Source organism: Onychostruthus taczanowskii, unplaced genomic scaffold (genome assembly GCF_017590055.1).
Source record: "Onychostruthus taczanowskii isolate IOZ18803 unplaced genomic scaffold, ASM1759005v1 scaffold48, whole genome shotgun sequence".
NCBI classification, from domain to species: Eukaryota; Metazoa; Chordata; class Aves; order Passeriformes; family Passeridae; genus Onychostruthus; species Onychostruthus taczanowskii.
Genome location: NW_024502347.1, coordinates 5,941,223 through 5,965,638, shown reverse-complemented (window position 1 = coordinate 5,965,638; position 24,416 = coordinate 5,941,223). Strand labels below are relative to the sequence as shown.

General features: G+C 43.8%; 1 protein-coding gene across 1 annotated transcript; it reads right to left on the bottom strand.

Annotated features, from left to right (window-relative positions):
- Nucleotides 1-1,225: 1,225 nt before the first annotated feature.
- On the bottom strand, nt 1,226-22,586 carry FAXC (failed axon connections homolog, metaxin like GST domain containing). Its single transcript, XM_041414895.1, has 6 exons — nt 22,318-22,586; nt 21,733-21,868; nt 16,331-16,527; nt 9,090-9,307; nt 3,409-3,525; nt 1,226-1,908 (listed from the first exon to the last, which is right to left on the bottom strand). The coding sequence occupies exons 1-6, from the start codon at nt 22,584-22,586 to the stop codon at nt 1,625-1,627; spliced, it is 1,221 nt and encodes a 406-aa protein (XP_041270829.1). The 3' UTR covers nt 1,226-1,624.
- Nucleotides 22,587-24,416: the final 1,830 nt, after the last annotated feature.

Genomic DNA, 24,416 nt, shown 5'->3' with positions numbered 1-24,416 from the left:
GCACCTCCCTAAGCAGCTATAAAGCATTCAATTGCCTGGGCCAACATCTTGCAACCACACAGCCTACTACACAGTCCCATGCCTACTAATACCTCAGACTGCTTTGTAACCCTCATGGGTTTGCAATGTCCGTTGGTAAGGAACACAAAGCACCCACTGCTGAGACACACCAGACTTTTAGCAACAAATCCCAGCTCTTTAGCCTGGCCTAGAAATAGCAGACAGCAGCCAGGGGCAGTAAAAACACAATAATAATTCAAAAACACAGAAGAAATTTGACCAACACGCATCCCAGATGAGTTAACACTGACATCTCCCTCCTGCATGAAGTTTTCTAGAGTAGTGATTTCAACCTTCTGCAAAGAACAAGAAACACTAATCAGCTCCTTTCTGCAGGATTATGTTTTCCTCCATCCTTCCCTGACTGTCTCCAAAAGAACTGGGAGCAGTTCTTTCCTGCAGACCCTGTAATATATGCACCCAAAGTATGGGGAGCTATCAAATAAAATTCCCCTGAAACTTTGCCAAATCACAGAATCTTTTTAGGTTGGAAAAGACCTTTGAGATCATCTAGTCCAAGTGTTAACCTAGCACTACCAAATCCACCACCAAATAATGCCCCTGAAGTGCCACATCTACATGGCTTTTAAATACCTCCAGGGGTGGTGACTGGGCAGCCTGTTCCAATGTTTGACAACCCTTTCAGTGAAGTTTTTCCCAATAGCCAATCCAAACGTCCCCTGGCACACCCTGAGGCCATTTCTCTTATCCTAGAGCTTGTTACCTGGGAGAAGAGACCAACCCCCACCTTGCTACAACCTGCTTTCAGGCAGTTGTAGAGAGCAATAAGGTCTCTCCTAAGACTCCTTTTCTCCAGGCTAAACACCCCCACTCCCTCAGTTTCTCCTCACAAGACTTGTGTTTCAGTTCCCTTCACCAACTTCACTGTCCTTCTCTGGATGTGCTCCAGCCCCTCAATGACTTTTTTGTAGTGAAGGGCCCAGACCAGAACACAGGACTTGGGGTGGAGTCTCACCAGTGCTGAGACAGGGGCCAATCACGGCCCTGGTCCTGCTGGCCCCAATACTGCTGATACAGGCCAGGGCGCTGCATGCATCTGATGCACCTCAACACATCACTGGCTTATACTGACATGGGAGTGCAACCAACACCATCAGGGCCTTTTCATTACAGCATCCATCATTTTCTTCCATGGAATAAAGCTGTGCCAGTCATAACTCTTCCATTTTTGTCCTCAACCCATTTCTGTAAAGATAAGATAACAACACAAACCACTTGTGACAAATGCTCCACTTCCCAGAAGTTTGTCCCACTTCAGTGCGGGATCTGGTTTTGAACGTGAACAAAAACAGGTTGAAAGGTCCTGCTGCCCTCTAGATCTCCAGTTTGCCCATGTGTGTTTTAAATGTGTTTACCTTGATCCACCTGAACAATTACACAAAACGAAATACATTTGAAATAGTCCAAGCAGTATGTGACAGCTGAATCAAGCACAATGGTCACTTCCAAAGTGGTATAAACCTCTTCCTGACCTGAAGGAGAAAACATATCAGAGTGATCCCAAGAAACAGCTTATCTGCACAATGGGAGACACTTGTACATATCACTTGCATTGTTCATGATCTCTGTACTCATCCATGTCCACATCCGAGTCAAAGAGGGAATGTCCAGTGTAATCTGTGTCAGGGGTTTGGGAAATACTGTTCCCTTCCTCATCAAATGTTTCGGTCCTTGAATAAAAACTGAAGTCCTGCAAAGGGGAGTAAGTCTTGCTTGCTTCACTGCTTTCCTCAGATTCATACAGGGTGTTGTCATCATCATGGTGCCATTCTGGCCAAAATTTCCTCCTTATTCTTTCACAATACATAGCAAGGTTAATCAGTTCACCTGCAACACAACACAACAGACTTCAGTAAATATATCCAGCCAATAATGCTCTAACTCACCTGAGGATGCAAAAACACAGTAGTTGTGTTTGGAAACAAACTGTGTAGGGCCTTTCCAAAGAAGTTTCAAAATTCCAAGGTGCCATCAATCCTCTTAGCAGCTGTTTTTAATTTTAGTGTAACCACATACAACAAGAAGGGTTACACAGGAATAAACACAAATGCATGGTCACACAAAGAGCAAAGTAAGTATCCCAAATTCAACCTCTACAAAAAGAAATCAAGACAAGACACTAATACTGTAAGGGTTTTGTAGTAGAACTTTTTGCTTAACTGCAAACACCAGTTGCTAAAGACAGAATTTGATCTTATAGATACATTATGCCTATTAAATACAGTGAATGTGGGGTTTTCACCACCAGATGGCAGCGTTGTCTGCAACATAAATTCACATTTAATATGGCCACTAGCTCACTCCTACCGCTCCCAGACTTAGTATCTTATGCCTTGTTTATAAATACATGTATGCTTACAGAATAAATAATTTTTAAAAACTCAAAGAAGAAAGCAGTACCAGTGTGTTAAAGGGGAGGAGCAGGTAAAACCTGTACTTGTGATAGCGTAAGTAGATTGACAGGTACAGAGAATCAACCACACTGCTTGGGTATTTCAATCTATTATCTTCTATTTATTTTCATTAGAGATGAACTAATTCAACAAACCTATTAATCCTTCTAGAATGCCATAAGCCCTTCAGAATTTCACCTGTGACGCCCCAGACATAAAGGGGAAGAACTGCATAGCCAGTATTTATATCCTCATCTCAAGTGCTCATTATCTGAGGAAAAGAGTAATAAAGCCTGCGCCTCTTCACCGCAGGTTTAGCAGAGCTGTCTTGCACACAGTGGGTTTACAGGTCAGATTCACTCCTTTTAGACTATTTTACATCCTTTTCCTACTTAGCTCTTTCCATTTTTCATGCTGTGTGGTTTTACTATGAAATGGATGCAAAGATACTTTACCCCACAAAAAAGAATCAAACCAAAGAACAACCCTCTGTGCGGAGGAGGGGTATGTTGGCTTCCAATTAATGCAAAAACAAAGTGACTCCAAAGCCAAGCTGGATTTCTTCCTTGCCTGGCATCTTCAGGAACAGCAAAGGCTGTAATTTCAGTGAGACAATAGTACTTGCAGTTCTACTGTCAAGGAAAGTACTCAGCTCAGCAGAATTTGGCAAATGGCTGCTCTTCTGTTTTCTCATACATGTTAAACAGCAAAAAGACCGAGTACAGAAATAAAAACAATTACTGTGTAGAACATTAAAGAGAAAAGAAAGAATTTTAGAAGAAGATAACATTACAGGATACAAACACTACATCAAAGGCAAGAACAGTCTGCTGAAGTACTGCAGTCTTTAAAATGTCCTTCCAAGGTACTCCAAGTTTAAAAGTGAAAAATGCCACCAAGAGCTTTTAATCAGAGATCACTTAAGCTTTCTTACCTTTGATTAGTCTCTCTGGTCGAGTCCCTGGCAATGTCCACATTGCCTGTGCCAGATGTCCAAAGACAGTGGCATCAACAGTGGAAACAGTTGATCCCATAATGTACTTCTTGTCACCTGTAAATACAACAGCAAATATTTCTTGACTGGATGTCACTTTTCCCCAAATGAAAAAAAAATCACAGTTCCACCTTTAACATATTTAATTTACTGAAATAATTTCAATGAAAAGGTTGACTTGTTCAAAGACAGGGATTCCAAAGCTGTTTCTTGGGTTCAGCAGGTGAAATCTATTACTGCAGCTGCCCCTGTGCTCAAGACTTCTACTACCAGGTCAACTACAGAGCCACCAGTGGCCAAGGAACCTCCTCTGCTCCTCACAGCTGGCAGCGCTCACACACTGTACTGTTCTGCTGCATTTAAAATCTGCTCTGCAGCTACAAGATGCCTGAAAACACCATTTGTGCCTCTGGTGAAAACCCAAAACCACTCAACCACAATTCAAAATCATGAACTTGCTGAAAGAAGCTGGTCACCCTTTATCTCCCACGCAAAGAGATCCAGGTTCAATTTACTCAGCTGATCAGCTGGAAAAAGAAAAGTCACACCCAAACTTTCCTCTCTCCCTCTTTGTCCAGGATGAAATGGATGCACCAGTCAGACCTGCAGCAACTGCTCAGCAATAACCTGCATCTCCAGGAAGAGGACAGAGCCGTAGGCAGGAGTGGACAGGTCGTCTCACACACCATCGCTGCAGTGCTCTCATTCCCACTGAGCCCTGACAAGTACCAATCAGAGGCATGTCAGGCACTGAGTGAAACACCAGCCCTTTGGGACTGGCCTGGTGCAGTGCAGGGACATATCTGCTCCTCACAGCAGTTCTGCTTTACCTCTCTGGGCACCCCTATATCATGATGGTCCTAAATAGCCACCACAGCACAAACAGACGGGTAATTAACTAAGGGAAGAAAATACATGTTTCAAAGCCACTGTTTGCAACAAAACATACACTGTAGACTTGTTTTCCCATCACAGGCAGAAGACTCGCAACAAAGGCAAGGCACAGAGCATACAGTAAAACATGAAGTATTGCAGAAGTCAGGTTAGCTGGTTGCACTGCTCCTGCCTCGGCCCAAAGCGTCATTAACTCTGTGAAATGCGGCACCTAATTGAATTCTCAAAATCCAGTTATCCCATCTCCCCAGGACATTCTTCCGAGCTGCCTGTAATTCAGCAGGTTATTCAATGTTCGGTTTACTGAGCAAATCCAGAGGAACTGTCCAGTGTAAAATGCATCAAATTCCAGTGCACAGTACAAGGAATGCTGCCAATCCCCTGCACAAGAGCACAGCAAAACAGTGCTCAGAAATACCCAGTAACAATAACCTTCTCTGGCCTGTCAGATGTCATTTGAACATGTAGTTAACTCTCCCCAGCTTCTTCCACAGTTCCATCAATTTATTGTTTGAAAACTCTGTAAATGTTGCATCTTTTCGGTATTTATCTGACACCTAAGCACTCATCAATCTCAAACACAGCTCAAAAATTGGTCCCTAAACCACAGTTATATGCCAGCACCAGGAATTTAGCACCATACAACTGGGTCTTGAGATTCAATCCACAGTGATGTTGTGCTGGGAAGAAATACTGTCATTTCCACCTTGCTGCAACTAAAGCAGGCTCTGAGTGAGGGCTAACCATCCCACCCTCTGGTTCCCCAGGCACAACACTCCACACCTTCAGGCGCATGGAAACAAAGAGCAAGAGGAAAAAATAAAACTGTGGGATCATAAAACTCCAAATCTGGTTTTCAGTCATGCTGCTCCACAAAATATGGCACCTGTGCACATTTTCTTCCACCATTCCCAATCTGTTCTCAAAACTTCCAGTGTAACTTTAGTCCAGAAGACTTTCTGATAGACCAGATATGTCTGTGTCTGTTTTTAGGCAAGATTACACAGTGTCTGTCACATCCAGGCTGCCACAGCACTGATCATCTCAAACACCTCTCTGCATCCCCTGACTAATCCAACAGAAATGAAATCACCTGGTCACACTGGACTTGGTTCACCTTTGTACTGAATTCCCAGGAATCTGAGAGTACCCAACTCCACTGTTTAGAAATTCATGCACCAGAGGATTCAAAAGCAGCTACTTCAACAGTGGGTCAAGAAACCCCAGCAAGAAGCAGGTCTGTAGGACACAGACCCTTCCACAGAGGCAGGTACAGCACTTGCAGGCTGCTCAGGGCACTTAACTAACTTTAGAGGCTCAGATCCAGGTTAGTCTGACCTCTGAGTTTGCAGCTCTGAGCACCCCTGCCCTTCCCAAAGCACCAAATGCTTTTCAAAATCCACTTCGGGAAGCTGCTGGCCTGCAACTCCCTGCTCAAAATCCTCATCTACCAAGGAGCCTGAGAGGCAGAGAGCTGAGAGGGCACCAACAGATTTATGGTCACTCACTTGCCTCTTCTAAACAATTACCAAAATGTGTATTTTTATATATTGCTAATTCATGTGCTCATTCCCCACGCTTTCTTACACTATTACCAGGCAGTAGGAAACTGCTACAATACAAAGAAATTACATTTGTGGTTTAAAGACTGCAGGAGAGAGAGAAAGGTGATACCAACAGGACAGGCTGATCCATCACAGTAGGATTAGTTCCAATTTCCATGTTTATAAGATCTGGAGGAGTCTGTCAGGGAAATGGGTATAAGGGAGATAGAAAAATTATTCTTAGAAATAAAAATAAAGAAAATAAAAATGCACCAAAGATGTGATTGGAAATGTCAAAATTAATGTTATAAGAACTGACAGCTGCAAAGTTATTCTCTGGAAGCAGCCCTTAGAATTAAAAGTTATTTTTATTCCCATGTGAATGGTCCTTGTTAAAAAAAGGGGACTATTAATCTGATATTCCTGATGGCTGACAGCTACAGTTTGGTATGTACAGCTATTCTGCACCACAGGCATAGTTTTTAAGCTCTTAAGATAATAAAATCTCAACTACTTTCTCTTCTGGGAAAACACTTGGATACATATATATGGAGGGGAATCTCAAAAAGACTGCGCAGGCAGTAAGCTGACTGACTGCCTTCCCTCTTTGAAACAGGGAAGTCTCTAGTCAGGCTGGAAGTCTTCATCCCACCTCCTGTCCCCATTCCAGGATACCACCTCGAGGCCACAGTTACTAGACCCTACCATAAACAGATGGCTGGAGAAAACATGAGCACAGTGATGTTAATGAAAATTAAGGCAATTACAGAAAAGTAGACAAACTCATCAATAATCAAAAGGGAAAATGATTCATGTAACTGCACACTGACTAATCTGACATCCATTTCAGAGGGGAAGATGAAAAAATGTACAACATTCAGCTGGTAATATAATAAAATAACAGGAATACAGCAAACAGCCATCAAGGCTTTTTGAAGTACACAGGCACATTCTCAACAACAATCTGGAATTAAGAAGAAAAACTCTGCTGGTAACATATGTATAATACAATTAAAATTTTGATATAGTGAAGAAGTGCTTGAGGATTTTCAGTACATTTTCCATAAAAGCCAGAGACTGATTATAGCATTCACATTCACAGGGAGATGACCCAAGCCACCCAGGAAGGGCAAAAGAAGTAGGAAGAGCATTTGTCTGTAGGCTAGAGTCAAACTCTCATTTGAAACAAGTCCAAATTTGAACAGATTTAGAGAGTGACTAACATCTGTCAGCAAAACATGGTGGCACCTCCACCTGTTGAAATCTCATAATTAAAACTGGATGGCTTTTAGAAAGCCATCCCCAAGCCAGCAAAAAGGCACAGGCCTCAAGACAGCAGTCAAGCAGGCCAGTCCACAGAGATCTGTCTAGAGGATTAAATGATCCCTTTGAACTTGAAATCTTACAAATCTGAGTGTCAGTATACACTCCAGAGAAATAAGCAAATCAAGATACTTTTACAGGTACCCAGGCACACATTTGAGTTTTCTCTTCAAGATTCTGTCTGCTCTTGGTAGACAGGGATGACTTTAGCACAGACATATCCACTGTCAATCCTTTCAGCCTGACAGAGTTGTCTAGCCAGAACCAGGGGGCTTTGCTGAGTTACTAAATCATATATGTACTGATATACTGAGCTACTGAACTCACTCCAGCTCCTGTCCTGATCCCACTCCTCCTTGTGATGAACATGGAGCCATGCAATGCCAATCTCAAAACTACAGCATCGGTGGTCCCACAGAGGAAAGCACTTGGAGCTGGCCACAGCTCTGCAGCAGGTATGACCAGATGTCCTCTTCCAAAATTAATTGCTCCCTCCCTTTCTCCCTCTCAAAGACAAAGGACCTCCTAATCTCCAAACAACAGATTTTCTCTGAAGAGGCACTAGAATAGATAATTGCTTCTGTTAACAAACAAAATGCAGCATAAGGAAGTGCTGTCAAAAGAGGAGCTGTCAACCAATCTTCCCCTTGCCCATTGTGTCCATGTATCTCATGGGCTTTTTTCCACCTTGTTTCCAAACCAGCAACTCAACAGGTTTGTTTCAGAAAACAAAGTTACAGAAAACTCTGCAGCTGGGCCCACTGCAAATACCTTCCTTTCCAAAACAGCCTGGAAGTCCAGAAGCATGTTTTTTCCTTCCCCTTCTCAGCAAGCACTCAGCTTCTGCCTTCTGTTGGGCTCCCCAGCTTGTTCCTTTCATCCACTCCACACCTGTCTCTTTAGAGCATGTGCAGTGTGTCCCCCTGGAGCACAGGGCAGGGAGGCATCCTCCTGTCCTCCACTCAGCCACCTCTTTAAAGCAATTGTTACAGGGAACAACACACAGGTACCATCTCTCTTGGTTTCTCACACGACAGAGACAGAAGCTCAAGGAAAGTGACGACCTGCACCACAGCAATTCCTCAAAATCCAAGTCTTACACAGATGCACAGTATGCTTAGCTCTCAGTGGAGCAAAAGGCAAGAAGTACAGTGCAAAACAGTTCCAGTGCATATTTCAAGCTGAGCCACACAACAGAAATGAGGTTCATGTAATTCTAGCGAAGTGAAGTCAACCTTAAGACTAACTGTATGGGATCCACCCAAGATAACCAAGAATCTTAAACACATGTATTTTGACAGCACAGAACCATCTCCTACCGGGAGCTTTGAATAAAGCTGCTGACACCAACCAAACACAACAAAGTTCAGCTCATCAAAGTAACACCTGCAAAGGGTTTTCAAATGACATTCTCATAGCAATCTGTCAAACAGCCACAAATAAAAAACAGGAAAGGAAATACAACCAGGAAATAAAAAATGACACAGACATCCCCCAGGCCCCCAAAAAGGTATAAAGAGGCTTTATTTGCCGAATTAAACTCTGCATTTTCCAAAATCCATATCGCCTAATCCATTTGCTCTTCCAAAACAGCAGGCCATGTTTTGCTGCTCTACATACACACACTCTGTGCTCAGAGAAGGAAGCCTCTTATGCCTCTAGACACACAATTTGGCAGCACACAGTGGGAAAAGAAAACAGTGTCTCTGCCAGAGCAAGGAAGGCACTAAATGACAGCCTCCATCTTCTGCCAAAATGAGATTATTTGTGTGTGATCAAGCTGTCAGGAAGCACTGGAGGTCATTTCCACCCTGTGGAGAGAGGACTGTGAACAGAGCACCACAACTCGCTGTACCTTACCCAGGAGGCCTGCCAGAGTCCGCATGTCCTTCTCCATCAGCGTGTACATCTCCTCCTCCGAGAAGCGCCCGATGCCATGGCCGTACATTTCCCGCTTCACGATTCCTTTGGTCAGATGGCAGAAGATCCACTTCAGCAAGTCGCTGAAGGGGCCAAAAAGCGAAACCATCTTTTGCGTCTCATGAAGATTTTCCACCCACTGGCAGTAAGCTAAAGTCCTGGAAGGATGCAGAAACAAGTTACAGCAGCGTAAACCCCAGAGAGCCCAACACCACGCAGCAGAGGCTCGCAGAGAGGTCAGGCAGGTGCTCACTGCCCTGATGGAGAGGTAGCGTCCATAAACAGCAGACTCTGAGGCAACTCGGAGTGCCAGCAGAGCAAACTCACTTTACAGTATTTAGGCAGACTGCCCAGTGCCTATTCTCTCATTAAATCATGACTCACTTCAGGAGAAAACAAGATTCATATTGGATTATATAGTAAAAGCTGCAGAATTCTGATAAACTCTTGCAACAAAATGCATTTATTAGCTAAAGACGACTCACTGCACAGACCTGGGCAAAACAACAACAAAACAGTCCCCCAAAAATCCATCTTTCCCACCCATCTTTCTCCTTTCTATACTGCTGATGCTTAGGCAAGCAGTAACTTTGCTCCAACATAAATACTGAAGCAGTAATTTTTCAGAAGGTTTCCCTTCAGAAACTAAGAATAACATGATCTTTTAAAAATAAAATATAAAAAATTAAGAGGTGGTAGTTATTGAGTTAGTTTTCTCCTGTACAGTTTCCTCTATTCAAAATGCTGATTTTATGAGAGAGACATTTCTAAAGGACTCTGTTGCATTCCATGCTTTACTGAATGACAAATAATATATTTTAAAAAGTCTTTTTATGTAATTTGTCTCATCAGCTTAAATTGTTGTTACCCACATGAGTTTTTGTTAATTAATATTACAGGCAAGCATGTCTTAATTTGCTGCTCCAGAAACCTATGAAAAAGGAAACATTAACTCTTTTAATATCCAGCATCTTTAGAAATTACAAATAAGCCAAAAAGACCATATAGATGAACTTCTGTCACAAAGTTCAAGGGTTGTTGGAAAAACAGCTAAAGGCATCTCAAAGTAGACAAGATAAACATAGAAAGCCTGCGGGGTCTCAGAAACACTGGGAATTGATACACATATGCCAATCCAAGCCATTCCAAGGCTTCATTATTTTAGTTTGGAATATGACTTCAGTTTTATCACTGTACATATTTCCAACTCCACATAATTTCCTTACTGCTGATATGATTCACCTAATTCAAGAAGGGAAAGTAAAAAAAAAAATAAAAATCAGTATTTCCTGGAGAACTCCTGTGACTTCTTTTGATAACGTACATTTTATCAAAGTCACATTGCAGTTCAATGCCTTCTGCTCTAACTGGTTTCACTGAAGCCAGTAACAGAGAGGTGTGAACAGGCTTCGCTGCAAATGTATAAACAGGGAAGAACAAAAATGTACCTGCTCTGCTACTGATGGCTTTGACCCTCAAGAGATTACTCCACAACCTCTGGAACTGTGTAATTGTAACAAAAGCATCCTGCTGACATTTCACATGCTTCCACACCACTTTTAGAATGGGGTGTTCTGCACAGTCCTGGTTTTTCAAATTTGATGGATGAACTCAAGTCATTAGCAGGTTTCAGCAATGCAAAGTTTGAATCAGAGACAGATTTAGCAGAGGCACCAGCAATACAGGAGGAATGTGAAGCCAACAAACGCAGTAGTAAAGAGCTCCTGAAACTCCTACAGCATTGACTTTGTCTGGAAGATGTGGTGTGAGGCTGCCCTGTTCCAGGAACGACAGTAAAGCAGGACTTAAGACAAATGGAAAGAAGGCTGGCCTGAAGGCATAAGGGCAGCCCATAGAGCAGAATGTTGCACTAGTCATGTTTTACTGCCCTGGAAAAGGATAACATCTCTTCAACAGGTACAGCTCTGATTAGGAAAAACTCTTGATGTGAACACTACGAAACAGTTACAATACTATGACTTGGGTTGGAAGTGACCTTAAAAATCATCTACTTTCAACTAGATGTCCACTGCAGGGATGCTTACTCCTTGGGCAGGGATATTACCCATTAGACAAGGTTGCTCAGGGTCCCATCCAGCCTGGCCCTGAGCACTTCCAGGGATAGGGCATCCACACTTTTCTGGGCAACCTATGCCTCACCACCCTTCAAATAAAGAATTTCTTTCTAAGATCTAATTTACATCTCTCCTCTTTTGGTTTAAAACTGTTCTCCCTTGTCCTATCACTATCTACCCACGTAAAAAGTCACTCTCCCTCTCTCTTATAAGCCCCATTTAAGTATTGGAAGGCCACAACAAGATCTCCCTGGAGCCTTCTGCTCCCCATGCTAAACAACCCCAGCTTTCCCGGCCTGTCTTCACAGGAGAGGGCTCCAGTCCTCTGATCATCTTTGTGGCCTCCTCTGGACCTGCTCTAACAAGTCCAGATCTTTCTTATGCTGGGGACTACCGAGCTGGAAACAGGTGGGGTCTCACAAACAGAGAGCAGAAGGGGAGAATCACCTCCCTTGACTTCTCTTGATGCAGCTCAGGATGCCATCTCACACTGTTGGCTCATGTCGTTTTTTCATCCACCAGAGCCCCCAAGTCCTTCTGTATAGTGCTGCTCTGAATGAGTTCTTCTCCTAATCTCTAAGTTAGTATTTATTATTTGAATAAGCTAAGAAGAACTTGCTCTCTGAAAGCACTGCTCTGTCTTGCTGCAAAGACTCTCCTTCCCCAGGATGGGCCATGTCCAAAATTGTTTTAGTTTCATAAAACACAATGAACAAGGTTTCCCACAAAGCTAATTGACCCATACTTTAATGCAAAAAAAATACATTTCCCCAGAGCTCACTTGCTTGCCCTTGGAGAGACGGTCTTTGGGTCTGGAAGAGGCAGAAATCAGACCAGGTGTTTAATGACTAGGACAGCAACAGAGAGCAACACAGGATTTAGGTAATCCAGCTTAGGCTGAACTGTCAAGCACATATCTTAAGACATTTGCTTGTCCCTTTGGATGAGCAGAATTGTTACATGTCGCAAATCTCAAATTTACGTGGGCAAGGAAGGTAGCTAAATAGACAATCACAGAGTTTACTTCCAAAATGTTTCAGTTCTGAGTAGACAAAATAAGGAAAAAAGTAGGCTCTGATTCAGGGAGAGTTAAAAACAGTTTTAAAATTGGCTTTACAAGCACTTTGTTAAAAGAATTCTATTCAAGGGTTCATTAATCTATGTTTTCTGCCAAAATATGCTTCTCAGCATTTAATTCCACCCATCACATATTCAGACTACATTAGTGGAGTATTATCATATTACAAAAGGTTAGGAAAAGCCAGAAATTGGGTAGACTACATAATCTACTTCAGTACAGCATAACTATACATTTTACACTAGAGTAAGTATTTATGGGATGACATAATTATTTTAAATATTGGCTTGAATAGAGCATTTTGGGAAACATTACCATTCCCATTTGTGCCAGCACATCTGTACAAATCTTAAGAGTATAAATAAAACAATAACGCATTAAAGAGCAATGCTGTGGGGGTGAAGTAAATCCGAAGCCTAAATGTAAGAGCAGCTTTGGCCTCGATACATAAATCAGATGAAGAAAGTGACTCATCAACAGTAGCTTGCCTGATTATCCCAAAACTGTCTGAACTTCAAGGCAAGGGGAAAGCATTCACAAGGATGTGAACAGGGGGTTATTTTTCCTATCTGAACCTGTGCAGACCAGAATTTCTTGATATACAAAAGGATTTTAACAAATTCATTCCACAATCAGCTGTAGAAACCCACCTGCTGTGCAACTTCTCAGAGCAACTGGCTTTTAAGCCACCAGCAGCATTCAAGCCTCATCACTGTTAGCAGTAGGAGAGATGCTATTCTTAAAATTGGCTTGATGTATTTAAACATATTTACATTACAAAAATATTTGGCAAGTCTGAATACTGACCAAAGTCAGATTCATCCATATTCTCATATTATGCTCCTCCTGTACTTCAAGCATTCATCATATATGATGCTTGCTTCTTGAAAGACAAAGCAAGAAACAAGTCAAATATATTTGGAAGTGTATATATATATATATATATATATATAGAAAAAAGAAATATATATGATTGTGTATATATATATATATATATATATATATATATATATATATATATACAAACACATTTATAACTCACACATATACACACACATTTATAAATCACTACAGTTGTGTTTGACAATACAGCTCAACCAATCTAATGGGTTAGTCTGCTAAAGCCAAATATTCAAGGCTTTATGTTCTCACTAAGCACATTAGTGTCACCAACCTAAGATCTGTCTCCTGAGATCGAAGTGACAGAAAGCATCTCACAGCAACTGCTAGCCCTACAGGCACCCAGGAGGTGCCTGGCCTGAATCCCAGCAGTATTGTGGAGCCCAGCATGCCAGTTCCAGAAGGAAGTGAGAATCAGACCTCTCTTACTCAGAGCCTGATCCCACAAATGTGCTGCAGTTACACCAAAAACTGAACACATTCCCCAATGGTGGCTGTGGGTGCCCCACTGGTTTCTGGGGGCCCACAGCTCACTGCAGGCAGTGGAGGTAACTCAGAGCTGGCCTACAGCAGATGACAGAGGTCTGCATTTAATCCAGGCCCTGGGGTGAGAGTCACAAAATTATTTCATTTCCATCTCTTCACTGCTGGCTCACCTCAACACCCATTCAGCTTAAAGGACTTTTTTCTTTCACCAGCTAAACATAGCAAAAGCCTAATGGCTTACTGCCTTCTCCAGGGACTGCAGCTCCAGCACCAGCTCCAAATCAGTCTTGTGCATCTCAGAGATACGGTGTAACCCCAGCATGGAAACAGGCACGCTCACTTGCTGTCTTCCTGCCTGAGCCCTGCCGGGTACCACAGCCTGGGGCACAGAGAAGGTGTCCAGAGGATGAGGTTCTGAGGATGAGGTTCTCAACAGCCCCGCACCGCTCCCAGCTCCAGCCACAGCAGTCGCTTCCACATGTAAGAGGCACTAACTGCAGAAGATGAGCCACTGCCTAGGCAAAATTAAACATTTCTGGAGGAAATGCTGAGCATTCACCAGGATTAGCTCCACCCAGAGACAGCACACCACAGGGTGCACTTTTCTTCTTTGTCTGATAAATGTACTACAGTATTACTAATTTATGATGAAACTACTTTGCATGCTGCTGGCACAAAACAGTAGGAATCACATTATGTATCACTGCTTTGGAGGCTTGGTTTTATATAGCTTATTCTGCAAAAAGGCAATCACTGTTTCAAATTCCTCACCATGGGACACAAGGACACCAAGAATAAACCCTAAGCTTCTAGTGGGAATGTTCAGGGACAGATGTGAAGGCATCCTACAACCACAGATTCAGTGCTGTCAAGGAGAAATATGCTCCTACACAGGGAAAGCCTGATTTCACTTTGGTGTAAGCACAGGATGGTCAAAGTTCTTCTCCAGGAATTACAGCAGTACAACTGCAACACCTCTTGGTTCAGGCTTCGCCTACTACAAGGAATCTCCAAGGTATAACCTCACCAACATATCAAGCCTCTGGTACAGCCAGAGGGACATACAGTAAGGCTTACAGTTGGACTTTTTACTGCACTGCAGCAAAAATACATGCCTTGGAGGAACTCAGCTGTGTGTGACTACACAGAAAAGGAAACAGGGATACACAGCCAGGCATGCACATCTCTGTTCATGATGTAACTTTGTCCACCTGTTAAAACAGGTGCCCCCTCTCTGGACCAGTGCCTGAATTCGCAATACCTGTCTTCCACATCTGCCCATGTCATGTCCAGCAGTGCCCAGCCAGCTCCAGAGGAGCTGGATGGACAGACAACAGCTTCACAGAGGAAAGCACTGTGTAACTGAAACACAACAGCAGAATAAGACTGCCATCAGTAATGATATATTTAATACAGTTAAATCTATGAACCACAAAACAACTGACACCAAGGCAAAGAGATGAAGCATTAGGGGACTAAAAGGCTTCATCCTCCCTTTTGCAGCTGTATCAACTGAGGGTGGAAAAATGAACCGAAAAAAAAGTTAACTTACAGGCTGCCTGTATCATGTTTGGGAGGCTATGACACTGCAGATGGGTATAACTGGTGAATGCCACACTTCTTGGAAGGCAAAGATTTAATTTCTAAACCAAATCACTTCAATATGCTAATTACTGAGTGCTAAAATTGTTCTCTCAGGAGACAATAAAAATTATTTGAAGAACTGTATGTACATATATTGCTGCTGATCTTCGATCAAAAGGTGAAAGAAAAAGCAGGTAAATGCATTCAGTTCAAAAATCACACACTGTTTTGAAGAAAAAACATGCAACATAAATGCAAAACTTAGTGTAGCAATGACTTAAATGCATACTAGAAAGTAAACTATTGGGAGAAAGCCTTGTGCCTGCTAAGGCAGCAAATGCAGTACCCAAGGTGCATGTCCACCTGATGCCTCTATGCCCAAACTGGAAAGGGCACTTAAGAAGGACAGAAATATAAAGCACAGAGCAGGTATTATTTTGAAAGGCGTCAATAAAATGCATGAAGTCCCAGAAAGGTTCTATTTCTACTTTGCATTCATATACATACTTCAGCTTCTCAGGATACTGTGACTAATGCTGGACATTATCAATGGGCAGTATTGTCAACAATCCATATCAACAGGAGAATCCTGTGTTACAGGAAAGGCAATGATCCATACTGCAATCACTCACACATAATTAAAATCAGTAAAAGTAAGAAAACAATAATCTGGATTCACCACAAACACTGGATTCATTCCTCTCCACCTCCCAAACAACAAATACATTCAGCCACCTTGATCTTTTGGTCTTTATTAACAAGGCTGCTCCTATACAGAAGTCACACTGAACAGAGGAGAATCCCACTGCTCCTTCCTTCTACAAAGCTGCAGTCAAAGGGCCTGACTTTACCTTGCTTACATAGCACAGCTTTTCAAGGGAATTGTCCCTGACTCATACCACCAGGAGAAGCAGTTTCCTAGGATGAAGAGAGCTGTGAAGTTAATAATTAAGTACCCAAGATTTCTGCAGGAGAAAAGAAGCATTAGTGTCGAAGCCCAAGCTCAGGGACACATCTGACAGCACAGGAACACAGCCAGCTTTGCCATTCAAACTTACCAGTACAGGTGCTCCTCCACCATTTTGGTCACAGCTCTGGAGACAGCTCTTTCATGTGGACCAAGGTGTTTATTTAAATTCACTCCAAGTTTCTCTTCCAAAAAGTCAATTATGAACTCGGTGCCAGATACTTTCTTGTGATTGTATTCAATCCAAGGCATTTTCCCTTGAGGGGAAAGTTTTCCATCAAAATAGTTCTAAGGAAAAAACAAAATCAAGTAAACAAGCAAATATACAGACAAAAAAGCTCTTCGGATTCTGTTTTAATGAGAATAAATATTTTTAAATAATTTTCTGTGCTCTCAAATAAAAAAATCCACAAATCTTTTTTTTTTTTAAATAATACTCTAAAGTAGCAATGGCTATTCAGTCAGAGGAGCAGCTTTATCCTAAATGAAAATTCAGACAGAATTATTTCCAGGCCCTGCAAGGTGTTCCATGCTTTTATGCTGAATATCATGTGATATAATATTATTTAAATTATCTTATTTATTATTTAAATAACTCGGTTATTCTAAGGGTTGGAGATGCTCAGACTTCCCAGAGGATTGTGCCCATTATTCTAAAGAAGTTTTAAATCACAGAACTCACAACTAAATTCAGCTCCTTCACACATCTGCACTTTTCATGTTAAAAGTACCTTAAAAAAATAAATTCACTACCCAACTCAGATGGCTGCATTACCTCCAAGGACAAAAGACACACAATCACAAGCACATATGAAAGGCATATCATTCCCTCCTGAGCAGAAGGGAAATCTGCTTTCTGCAACTTCAAAACTTAGAAATCTCAGAGATTTACATACATACTTGTCACAGCTGGGTCTCCCAAGAGCCCAGCACAGCAGAGCACAGCACTACTGCACCGCTGAGTACTGCTGTACCTGCTCAGCATAGCACTCACACAGAAGCAGCAATGTGTTTTTCCCATGATAAGGTGGACACAGAGATTAGAGAATTTCTGTCTCATGTAACAGGCATGAGAGGAAGTGATGGCTGCCAAAACATCATTTGGAAATGGAGACATTTGTCTCCAGTTCTCTTACTCCTGAAGGCAGAGACACAAGGCACAACCTTTTTCCTTTCTTGCAATTCCCATTCTCGCATCCTGTTATTTAGTGAATGAAAACTCCTAGCACAGAAATATGAACAGTAAAGTCTCTGCACTCAATCTCCGGCAGTCACCCCAAGAATTTCAGCTCCTAATTGCTCGAGGTTTAGGGTTTGCACTTCTGGATTGATCTGTTTGGGTGTCAAGTATTTACACTTCCTGAATTCACTTAAGATGGATTAAGGTGCTCTGGCAGCAAGGAGCATACACCAGAACACGCTTCCTGCTTAGTCTGAGAGCACCAGCATCCTGGCTGCCACTCCAAATGCAGATGTGCAATGCACATCTGGGATCACACAGCCAATCCCAAAGGCTCTTCCCTTCCGGATGAAAATGAACAGGTACCGCTTCTGGGAAGCAATGCCTTCTGGCTGCAGCCTCTTCCAGGGCTTGTGCCCAAACAAGCAGCATGATAGGGACACTGGATGACATTGTGTCTCACCCTCCTCACCCCTGCCTGGGTGAATAAAGCACCTGAATCCCTCCCACCTGCACATGTGGGTGACACAGGGGCCAATCCCACGGCACAAGCTCTAAAACTGCTGAAGGTCTGAAACTGAAAGGACAGCACTGCCCTGTCCTTACACTTTCCAAGACCTTTCCTTCATCAAAAATGGTCTTTCAGCACTGAAACTGACTGACATATTTCCATAATTTTTCATTATGACTTTACTACAGAAGCACCAGGTTTTCCTGGAACTACACAGAATGTTTAGAAGATCCTGAGCATTGATGGCTTAATCTTCATTAAGCCCTTCCATTAAGATATTTCCCTTCTTGTGCACAAACACTGGTGGTTTGCAGAAGCTACTGGACTTGAAGATGTGCTTATTACATCTCACAATTACTGCAGTCCATACCATCTACAACCCAGAAAAAAAGCAAGTTATTATTACTCAGCTGCACGTTTCTTCAAGCATCCATATCTAATACATATAAATACATTGCCTAAAAAGATTTTTGTGTTTCACTACATATGGTTTATCAAACAAAACAGGAAATATCTTTCAGTGACCTGAGAAAAACCTTAGTCTCTTGAGAAATCTGTTATACTGGTTTTGTATCCACTGTTTTCAAACAGACATTTTTAGGCTTGAAACCTCTGCATCCTTATGGCTGATACTAATTGCTATCAAATATTTATCAATTTTCCACTTAAAAATTGTTCCAGCTGCTAAGCAAGAAAAAGCTACAGTATTATTAAAAACCAAAAACAAACCAAAAGAATATCCCTTTTCATTCACAGTACATTAAGTGCCTGCAGAGCAACAATAACAATAGCTCTACAGAACCTCATTCACAAGAAATTTACAAAAATAATGGCTCAAGGTATTTCTAGGGTAATTTTACAGTACTATGTGGAAGAAATTAGATTTCACATTTTCCATTACTCCTGTTTATTGTTTTACATTCACTCATGTCTTTTCCTAAGGAGGCTGCCATTTCCACAGACCTGGCATGAAAACAGCACATTCCTACTGTGCTAATTATTTATCAGATTACATAAAGGCTCAGCTCCTCATATTCTTGAGGAAATCAAGGAATACCCAAAAGATTGTGATGAGCACACAGACAGGGCTCTTTCAAAGCAAGCTTTACCAAGAAAAGCATCAAATGTTTTGAAAGCACAGCAAGGAATTATGACAGCCCAGCTGGGGTGGGGCTGCCCAAATCATTTTTCATGGAAACTCACACATAGAGAGGCAGATTCAAGAAATCATAAGCACATGACAACAGTGCATGTTTTGGGAGAAATTCAGGTGAGAGTAAGGTAGGAATATGTCATTCTACTCCAACCCTCATGTGCCATTAAAGCACATTGCATAACACAAAGCACAATACTCAACAGTTTGATTGATGCACCACAATAAACACAAGGAATCAAAAGTGTAAAAGCAGTCTGAGCATCTCACTGTCTTCTCTTCACTCCATTTCAGAACGCTCCCTTCAAAGCAGTCCCTCCCCAGCAAGGTGATGACCACAGCAGGTCTCCTGGGATGAGCACCAGCTGCCACCTGCAGCACTTCTCCATCATGGCCCCTGACAGTGTGCAGGGATGCAAGGTGTTTCCTTCTGGATCCTGCTGAAGCCCCCTACACACCCACCCTGCTGCCTGCCAGGCAGCCATTGGGTGCCTCGGTCACCTACAGCATCCTAAGGGTAGCACAGTCATGAGGGAACAAGATAAAAGTCTACAGGAAGAGTGTAAGAGACTCCAGCCAAGAACAGTGCCCCTTTCAGCTCCCCTCCCACTCAATCCCACTGCAGCAGCCACTTTCCTCCACCTGCCAGAGCCCAATGCAGCACCACACTCCTAACACAAGGACAGAGACAGTATTTGCTTCTTCCAGAAAAAAAGAGCTGTGTCCTCAGCTCATAAGCCCAGCTCCCCCAAACTTACCTCTAAAACCCTTCAGAGGGTCAGTAACCCCACAAACACCCTAAACCCATGTAAACCAGCATGGCTAAAAGCGCCATCCTGGTGCTCCCAGCACCCACAGGACCCATCCCTGCTCCTACAAAATGGCACACAGAGCATGTGGGGAACTAAGCTGAGTTAAAACCAAATAAACTAAAATGTCATGGCTCCAGCTAGGCCAGCTCTGATCAGCCTGAGCTGCCACAGAAAAGCATGTGCAGGAAGGGACAAGAGGAAGAGCTGAAGGTAGGAACCTTGCTTTTGATGGTCTTGTCAGTTTCATGGACTCACAGCTAGTGAGAGACATGCAACACCAAAAGTAATGCTGACCTTCAGGACAAAAACTAAAGAGGGGAGGATAACCCTCTGGAAATTCCTCTCTCCAAAAAGCTGTGTGATTTCTGACCAGTGTGAGCTCTCCAAACAACTCCATCCTGAATCACACAAATGCTGTGTTATCTTTTAGAAGTGACCATGTCCCGTCACAACCATCTTTTATAATGCAGCTTTCTTTAGCTACTCTCCCACAGAGCAAACATGATTTGAATTGCATCAGCTGCCATTAGAAAGAAAACAGATCACACCATGAGAGTCATCCCCTCAAAAGTGCAATTTCTACCCAAATTATTTTGAGAGAAAAGAAATGTGCACAAAGTCCTCCTGCTCCAAGGACATGTTCAAGCTTCAGAATCTTGCAAGTTCTGAAACCTAAATGAGGAAAATACATCCCACAGGATGGAAGTTTTCCTCTTTAGTACTCCCAAGTATCTGATTCAAGTCCCACTGAATTGTAAGAAAACATTAAATTCAGGCTTTTAAAGAGTTAAGCAAAACATACTGATTAGACTTTCTTTCTCTTTCAATGTAAAGGAGCTTAGCCACTATGAAGATAAATATCAATGGCCAACGTGTTAAAAAAGAATTGCAATAGAGTTGGTTTTATGCTGTACAACCTTTGTCTTATACAAAACATTCTCCTAATATCTTGCTATGGAGTAAAATGCCAGAATTATACTACTGAGGAAAAAACAAAGGGAGGAGAAGAAAAAAGGAAAAGAAAAAGCCATTTCTTCTACCTAAGATCTTAGTTATATATATATCATCATTATTTTATCATCTTAAAGGCATTCAGTGCTTAACACACACAGAAAAAGAAAACTATTCCATGTCTCAAAGAGCCTGTGTGCTGCACAGCTTGCCAGCACCACAAGATGTGTGCCACACTTGAAGTGTCCCAACTCAACCTCGATGCTAACAGGCAAGACCATGAGACTGAAGTGTCCCTTCTCACAGCTTTCATTCATAGCTCAGGCTTCACTCCCTGCAGGAAGATGGCATGGGATGCACCCAACCACAATTAAGGAGCAGTATTCATGACCTCTGAAAGCAATCCTATCTCACTTCACTGGGGAGGAAGCATTAGCCATGGGAGGTGAATCAAAAGGTAAGCACTTCTTCCCAGACAGCTTTAGAGAAAAGGTCTCCAGAAAAACAAGAACCTGTAGCTGTCTAATCGTGATGTCTTTAGCATGGTGAAATTCAAGGATCAAACAGTCTTCTGCTTTAGCTTTGAGGTGGTATGTAGTGTTATATAAACTCCAGACTACTCTTCCACTTCAGCATGTTAACACTGATTTAGCTTTGCAAGTTAAGTCTACAGCTGTTCCAGATAATCTTATTCAAGTCATATCTTTAAAGGTTATACACTAAATTTAATTGGAGACATAAAAACGTTGCCATACCCACCTAGCTGTAGGTGTATGTTTACATCTCCCTGGATGAGACAGACTGGGGGGACGAGGGACAGGACGCCTATGTGCCATTTCACGCAATTACAGAGAGCTGCAAGGCAAAGGCAAACTGCACGATGTACCTGGTAGGGTAAATCAGCCATCCTCAAGTAGGTTTCCATTTTCAGGCAGAACGGGGATAAACTCGGAACGCCATTCCTAGGCCTTGAAAACTGATGCAGTATGATAGCATCCTTCGAATCGAGCTCTTCCTCTTTCCTGTCAAAAATGAACCGAATTAAAAAAAAAAAAAAAAAAAAAAAAAAACAAAACAAAAAAAAAAACCACACCAACAAACAATAAAACCACACCAAACCGGACAGGTGCATGATACATCAGTACATTAAACAGACAAAGGGGAAACCGCGACCCCGGCAGCACACTCGTCAGCCCCTAAGGGGCTGCTGCCCGGCTCGGAGGCGGCGAGAGGGCCCAGCCCGGGCCACCTGTGGGGGCGAGCGCAGGGCTCGCCGCGGAGCCGCCTCCTGCGCTGCTGCCAAGGGCGAAGGGGGAAAAAAGAAAGGTAAATTGCAGAAGCATGGCGAAGGAGAGACCCCCAACCCGGCGGCCCTCGCCAACCTGACCCCGCAGGTGTAAGCGGCTCCGAGCGCCGCCTCGGCCCCGCGGGAGCGCCCCGGGCTCGCAGCGCCGCAGCCCCGCAGCCTCACCGTATGGCCAGCAGCTCGTGGAGCAGGTACGCGGCGGCGGCCAGCAGGGCTCCGCCCGTCAGGTACAGCGTCTTCTTCCACCAGGAGTCGGAGCCCAGCGCCGCCATGGTGCCGCCGCCGCCCGACAGCGGGAAGGCGACGATCTCGCCCCCATAGAAGGCGGGCGGCGGCTCCTCGGGCCCCGCGCACCAGCCCAGCGACAGGCTGCGGTTGCGGCTCAGGTCCGCCACGCAGGAGCGCGGCGCCGCCAGGCCCACCCCCCACAGCATCCTGCGCCCGGCACCCGCATCGCGGGGAAGGGCCGCGCCGCGCTGGGCGGCTCCGGCGGCTCCCTCGGCCGGCGCTGCGCGGCTGCGCCACCGCGCTGGGAAGGGAGGGGATGGGGAGGAGAAGGAGGGGATGGGGTGGACCGGGCCGGGTGTGTCCTGCCCTGCCCTTGCGGAGTCCCCCCCCAGAATTTGTCCAGAACTGAGGGCGAGGGGGCTGTGTGTGAGTCTGCCCTGTTAGACTGCCCGCGGTCCGAGCAGCGCCGTGCTGCTCCTGCAGGAACAGAAGCCTCGCATTCACCCGGTATTTGGGACAAAAAAAGCCAGCCACCCCAAGCCTCCACCCCCGGTGCCTGGCCGCAGCTGAGCAATGCCACACCGTGCCTGCGAACACCGCCGCGATTTGCTTATTGTTATTCTGGTGCTCGATGAGGTGACCGAGGAAAAACACCTCTGTGAGCAGAAAGGGAAGCAAAATGGCTTCAAAGAAAATCCCTTGTCCCACAAGGTCATGAGATTTTACTGGCACTGAGGTGCCAGCATTCCCTGGCCTCTGGCCTCCCTGCTGCAGTAGGATCTTTGGGTATCCCATGATGGCATGAGCAGGACTTCACCCGCATTCTGCCAAATATCCTCAGCTCTGTATATCAAACCAACCCCAAAACAACACCCTTTGTTTTTTGGGTAATACCACTGCCTAAATAGCCCTTTGTCAAATGCTGTGCTGTGTACAGAGATGCTCCAAAATGCTCACACAAGCTGGATATTTTATGGCATCGGGCAAGAGAAATCACCTTATCCTTAACACAAATGGACCAACATTCAGTATCCAGGAGGGGTGGACAAAGGGACAAAGTCTGTGACCAAGACTTTGTAGATTCTTTATCTCAGGATATGGGGCAAGTGGGACAAAGGAGGCGAATGAAGAAGAGGAGGTCCCTGAGCAAACTCATGAAATTCAGATCCATATAGTGACTTCTAGTGCCATCAGTGGCCAGTTTTGAGTTAAATTTTTCTGTGCAATGTCAATGAGAGCAACCTGAAGCTGTCAGGACAGGTTTAGGTTGGATGTTAGGGAAAGGTTCTTCACCCAGAGAGTGTTTGGACCCTGGAAAAGGCTCCCCAGGGAAGATGTCACAGCACCAAGCCTAGCAGAGTCCAGGAAGTTCTCAAGCGTGATTCTTGAAGCTGTCCTGTGCAGGGCCAGAAGCTGGTCTTCTGTGACCCTTGTGGTCCTTTCCATCTCAGGACAGTCTATGATTCTGTAATTCTATGAACTGTCTCTGCCTCCTGCCTGCACTCCCCAGGGAAGGCTGCTGTGCTCTGCGACTTTCCTGCAGTAGGTCCTTGCAGCATTTTGTTCTGCTCCTCACTTTGAGCTTGTTGTTTACACGTATTGAATAGCCACAGGCTGTCATGCAAGTATGTGTTCAATACTGACTGTGCTGATACTCCACTCTCAGGAGTCAGTAGGATCAGAGAGGTCCCAGTAAATCTCATTCCACATACAGGTTGTGCCCTCCACTCATCCTTAGCAAGGTGCTGGCTGAGCAGCTTCTGCACAGCTTTTGAGCTATCCCACATGACAGGTGATGCACAGGTAATGAAACAAGAGTGGAAAGTGAGAGCAGCAGCCTTTTCATGCCACAGCTGATCATTTGCAGGATACGGTTTTGTTAAATTCTTGCGACAGGGCAGTGAAGAGACAAAGAAGAAAAGTGCTTTTTCTCTCCTACAGCACCTGCAAATCTCAGGCCAAAGATTTGTTTCAAGTGGCAGACAGCCTAATAAATCTGGACTGTCACAGCCTGGTAGCTGGTCTCAGCTTTTGTT

Coding starts and splice junctions, on each gene's coding strand:
- FAXC (XM_041414895.1), bottom strand. CDS start 22,586: ATGCTGTGGGGGGTGGGCCTGGCGGCGCCGCGCTCCTGCGTGGCGGAC. Junction 16,528..21,732: donor TGGCTGATTTACCCTACCAG/GTACATCGTGCA, acceptor TTTTTTCCTTAG/AACTATTTTGATGGAAAACT. Junction 1,909..3,408: donor ACCAGAGAGACTAATCAAAG/GTAAGAAAGCTT, acceptor GTTGTGTTGCAG/GTGAACTGATTAACCTTGCT.